Raw genomic sequence first — 5811 nt, 5'->3', positions numbered from 1 at the left:
CACCATGTGACAAGACCATATCAGCCGGAACAAGATGATACCCTAGGTCTACAAGCATACCAGATGAGCAGACCAGGCATTGGAGTTAGCGGCATGAGGTCTGGAAGCAAATATGGGAGGGGGACAATATGGGTCTACTCTACCACCATACAGACTGCGTGTTACTTCTTGCAATACATTTAACACTTCCATCTAAAAAATAAAAAGGATGGGCATATAGGCATATATATATATATATATATATATATACACCCACCCTCAAGGCTCGAATACAATTCTTATCGTTGCCTGGAAAGAATAATAATTTAAATAATCCTTTTGGTGCCTACTTCATAAAGTAATGGTTTACGTGCAAGCGGCCACGTAAAAGAAAACATCGAGCCTTCGCCTTTCTGACAGATCGCAAGTGTAGCGTTGAATTTGGGAGGATCGTGTATTCCACTTCTATTCTAATATATCACAAAATAGTTGATTTATTCCTGCTTTAGACCAGGCTGCATAACATGATGAACTGTATTCGAGAAGACTCCGTTTACCGTCAGACAGATCGCATGTGCATGGAGCTGCATGTTCATACCATAATTGAAACTCAATTACCTTACAAATTTTATTGGGAGCGGAACTTGGAAGACTTTTTTTTGGAATTAGTGAGATACAAAAAGAAATATATTATCGATCCCGAGTGCTCACTCGATAGCAGCAGCTGCCCGCCGGGGGCGGCGGAGAGGTGGGTCATGACTGATGCCAAAGCTCACTCACAGTGGTCATCTATACATACTGATGTGGCATCACAGTGCGTGGCTTGCATGTGATCAGCCTGGCTGGAGTCTCTTGGCTCTAAATCTATATGTATATTACACCCGACAAAGAAAGCTTTGCTCAGCACCGATAAAGCCAGCAGATGAATATTGACTTAATATATTCTATGTAACAACACAACATGTCCCAACCAGCTGCCTGCAGCTGGTTGTCTATTTGAATTTTGAGCTCGCCCTCTGGCACTGTTTGTCAACCCGTGATGTCAATCAATGAACATGAGAAGACACCAATACATTGTCCATGTATCCATGATCCTGCACTACTGTGACCGGCCTCATTTTGGACATTATGGATTCCTATTCCATCAAACTGCAATTTTGGCTAGCTTCAAGTCTTCGTTTCGGCGCCCATGTTAATCATACCAAGCTTGAATATTTAGTATAGGCCAGATTATTCCCAGAGGTAGAGTTTGTCACTTGACATGATGCCGTGCACAAGATCATGATTCCGAAAGGTTTAATCCAAGAACCGACGTTGATTGTCGCAAAACCCAATCAGGATATGACCAGTTAACTTGGATTAAGTTTGACGTAGTTAGTAGCACCTGTAGGTACTGTAGAGTATGCAGCATAATCACAACAGGCCATGGATCTGCATAGGATTGTCCAGGGAGGACCTAGTTGCGATTCATTATCCCAAACAGTAATGAGATTCAGCAAATATAGAGGCTGATCTTATATACAGCATCCAATGTGATCACTGCATCCATGATGGCTTCAGGATCCAGATGAGGACTAATATGATAGAGTGATCAACAAATATGATAACAATGCTGATCAGATGCCTTGGCGGTGTGAATATAATGCAGTGACAACCACACGGATAAACTACATTGTCACGGGCTGAAGATTCTTCCCCCACATTGGCATCTCCATGCTTCGGGATAATACTCTGAAGAAGCTGCAGTGGAAGGAATACTGTGGATGGGGACCAGAACACTCTTGCAGGGATTGCAGCTTCCGCACTTCTTTGCACATTTAGGAGGAGAAGATCCCACGAGAGCCCTGACTTGCCTCCTTGTTAACCCTGATCTTGCAAGTCGATCCTTATCCTTAATGTGTGCACTAGCTGCATATACATGGACCAACTTCTTCTTCCTTTCCTCCACTTTATTGTGGTCTTTTTGAGTTCTAATATCATGACTACGCGAATCATCATACTGATCTGTTGGTCCCTGAGACCTTCTTCTCTGAATATTTAGAGCTGTAGTGTCAGGGCAATGATCGTACTCATCTGTAAGTGCTGCATCAGATAAATTAGCTCTTACCTGAATATTTTGAGCCCTTGATGTGCAGGGTCTGCCTTGATGATTAGTCGATGCAGATACACGTTTCAAGGGCTTTCTCACAGCCATCACCTGTTGATCATTACATGGACCATAATCATGAGCAATAGAAATTCATTGGACTCGGCCGACTCAAGCGGAGTTACTCATTAGGGCCAGAAAACTGTGAAATGTAGGATTACCCGCAAGCCATGGATAAATGGTGGGGCGTGACTCCTCCGGGACTGATCAACCTGCGCGCCGGCTGCCAACAGTAGTTTACTGTGAGTGATGTTATGTGTGATCCGTTGAATATCGTCATCATGTTCACTGCTTCTGCAGCCTCCTGAAAGCCAATCACATAGAGTCATAACATCACAATACTGCAATTCATAATTCATTAAGGCCTTTGAAAACCCAGTCATTTATGTGCATACTACAGGAACTGCGAAAGGAGCTCTAAAAAGGAACTTGATAATGCAGAATAAACTATCAAGGGCGGGGGCACTCACGGGTAGGTCTCGAGAAGCACTGAGGCTGTTGCTGAGCGAAGATGATGAGAAGAATTGAGAGGATTAGTCTATGCATGAGTGATCTGCTTATAAGAAGAAGCAACGGGTGCTTCTTCTGATTTGACGGAAGGGTTATAAAGCGGCCGGCACGAACAACGACAGGATACTAAATCTGAAATACAAGGAATGCCAATTGCATATATGACCAGTATTATAAGATCATGAATATGATCCAACATAAGCCATCATATAAATTGTTACTTGCAGCAGCACTGTGGATGATGGTACTAAAAAATTGCATCCAGTCGTTTAACCCCAAATATTCCTGCTGTGCCTGCTGGTGCCGGTAATGCTGATTCCTGAACACTCAGACGCGTAGGGTAATGCCCTCCTATACATTCACGGACTGATAAGAGAGCGGAAAATCGATGGCAGTCAGGCCGATAAAGCACTCATTCATCCTTTCGCCGAGACAGGGCACATCTTATGAACAGGATGAGCAAAAGCTGTGATCAGCGACATCACCAGATTAATGTAATCATAATTAATGTGACCGCAGGTGCAGAAGCGTGCAATCACGCGGGATCAATATGTTTCGATAAGCACTGATTCCTGAAGCAGCTGGAAAGATATGACGACTGAGCAATGGCTAGTTACATAAGTACGTGACTGATCACCTGGATTCAAAGGACGAGCTCTAATATAAGAAAGCCGAGAGGCGCACAGAGAGAGAGAGAGAGAGAGAGAGAAAGAGAGAGAGAGAGAGAGCAATGAGCATGGCGCAATTTGGGGGACAAGACCTTGCGATAGGAAATATATTATGGTTATGTGTGTTTTATAATAAACATAAGCGTAGTAAAGATAGTTACATACGGCAACTAGATGTTGACAATGCCGGGTAATTCCGGGTCAACACTGTTTTCCTCATTACAACATCGTACGCATATGCATGGCGTTGGCAAACAAAGGGATGCATCATCCAAGGGCGTGTCCCATGGACCAACATATTAGACAAAAAGCATTCCCACCACCACCCACCCGGGCTCCACCTACAAAACGGACCACGGCTCCACAAAAAAGGGGGCCAAAAGAAAAAAGAGAAAGGAAAAAGAAAACCATCACCCACCCAGCCTTTACCTATCGAGAGTTCACATATGAAAGGGTGGTTGTGCAAGCTTGCACTTGTAATTTTGTAAATATACTCTAGGCCATGTGTTATCTCCGCGGTTTCCATTCTTCTAATGTCAAGCTGTCTTATTTCACCCAAGCTCATCGTCATTTTCATACAAGGGCCCATCCTTTCCCAGATGTTGCTAAATTGTATGAATGCCAATAAGTAGGCAACGAACGATATTGACATTACCTAAATGGCAATATTGTTGGATTAAAACACTTGAGTATTGGTATCTTGTGTCGTTGCATGTTATGTCTACATGAGATATGCCTCAATCCCAAGGATATGATAGATTTTCCCTTACATGGCAATTACACTATGTTTTGAGTTACGCCACACTGCATTGCTTTTCAAAAGAGAAATGCATTGGTAAAGAAAATATCATTATTGTCATCCAATACTATTAGAAATAATCAGTACTGTTTACCACAAGGCCCGTAAAAATTCCCAATGTCCCTGATGCGACTGCAACCTTCATAAGTGTCCCATAAACGATGATATTTGAGCGATGCTTATGCGATGGAGTTTTCAATGTATGCAAATAGGAGATCAAGGCTTGAGTGACATCTCCTAAGGTGTATCATACAACTCATGCTTTTGGTTATAAATTTTATGATGAATAGATGCTTTTTTATTTCCTTTTTGTGCTCTCTCTCTCTCTCTCTCTCTCTCTCTCTCTCTCTCTCTCTCTCTCTCTCTCTCACCAGACAACAAACAACAAATAATAGACACTATCACAACGAGCAAGCATCACCACGAGGAGTGTGGTAGCTAGGGGCAACATTTCTCGCTCTCAAATCCCTCATAGCTCATATACTTGATTAATCTAGATGTGCTTTGATTGGTCTTTCTCTTGACCGAAAGCTTTCTCCTGGGTTTTGTTTCATGTCTTTACAAACTTTGTTAAGATAGGTGCTTTCAATTCTAGGGTACGAGAAAAATGAATCGACTTACGAAAACCAGATGCACATATTTGTTTTAATTAAGACCAATTATAGACAAAGAATGGAAGCAATACATGTAAATTTTTTCCACACATGAATATAAAGTTCTTGCTTGGTACTCCTAAATACCATTGGGTAATCATCCCATATGTGAATAGCTCTTTTGTATTTATGCTTCACAAATTATTACTCGTCAAATACTAGTCAAACAATAGACTCTCTCCATAAATGTAATGGTAGAGATTTTAGACTATTGGTAGAACTTATAATAATATTGCCTTGCACTTATTTCTGTATGGATATGACAAGCTCAATCAAATAGAAAATGACACGTGTCTTTAGTACATGGAAATGTAAAGAGGTTAATAAATAAAAAAAGATTAGCTATTCCTCTTATCCATGCCAAGAGAGAGAGATATTTTAAAAAATCCTAATATTTGGTCTTTGGAAGACATGAATACTTTATAGAATGACCTAACTACTTTTGTGTAAGTAGATGAGTTGTAAGAAGAAATCTAGATTAATCATGAATATTCTATAATGTAAATTTATATCAACGAGAATGATAAGATTAAGATGATGTGAAGATTAACTAAAAGACATAGTACAGAAAAGATCACAAAGTAACTCTTTTTAACTGCCTATGTCATATTTTGTAAATCATGCCATGTTCTATCTGTACCTTTAACTCAACACTATACTCTACCTTTGACACTTCAAAAATCATGCTCTACCTACTCAGTTTTGGCCCTAACTACAATCAACATTGAGCACAAGCTAACAATAGAGATTGCAAGAAGAAGAAGCAAATGTGTGTGTGTGTGTGTGTGTGTGTGTGTGTGTGTGTGTGTGTGTGTGTGTGTGTGTAAATGTACATAGAGAGAGAGAGAGAGAGAGAGAGAGAGAGAGAGAGAGAGAGAGAGAGAGAGAGAGAGAGAGAGAGAGAGAGAGAGAGAGAGGTAGTCTATGTATGTCTGTACATTCTTTATTCTCTTGAAGCTTCACCCCCATTTTTCATCCTAAAACTCATGACATCTCATTCTCTTCTTAATGCACTACATTAAGTTCGTATGTATTTGTGGTAATTTTTATAATAAG

At 40.8% G+C, this 5811-nt stretch overlaps 1 protein-coding gene across 2 annotated transcripts; it reads right to left on the bottom strand.

The window, feature by feature from the left end:
• Positions 1-494: 494 nt before the first annotated feature.
• On the bottom strand, positions 495-3380 carry LOC148026296 (uncharacterized). Of its 2 annotated transcripts, XM_087690706.1 has the most exons (5): positions 2857-3380; positions 2596-2767; positions 2287-2429; positions 2087-2176; positions 495-2008 (listed from the first exon to the last, which is right to left on the bottom strand). In XM_087690706.1, the coding sequence occupies exons 2-5, from the start codon at positions 2669-2671 to the stop codon at positions 1655-1657; spliced, it is 663 nt and encodes a 220-aa protein (XP_087546832.1). In that variant the 5' UTR covers positions 2672-2767; positions 2857-3380; the 3' UTR covers positions 495-1654. The 2 variants fall into 2 exon arrangements, with proteins under 2 accessions (XP_087546832.1, XP_087546831.1); XM_087690705.1 differs by having other exon boundaries at positions 2596-3380.
• Positions 3381-5811: the final 2431 nt, after the last annotated feature.

This window comes from Lygodium microphyllum, chromosome 13 (genome assembly GCF_053477565.2).
Source record: "Lygodium microphyllum isolate KBCC chromosome 13, Lygodium_microphyllum_v1.1.10, whole genome shotgun sequence".
NCBI classification, from domain to species: domain Eukaryota; kingdom Viridiplantae; phylum Streptophyta; class Polypodiopsida; order Schizaeales; family Lygodiaceae; genus Lygodium; species Lygodium microphyllum.
This window is presented reverse-complemented; position numbering and strand designations above follow the sequence as displayed.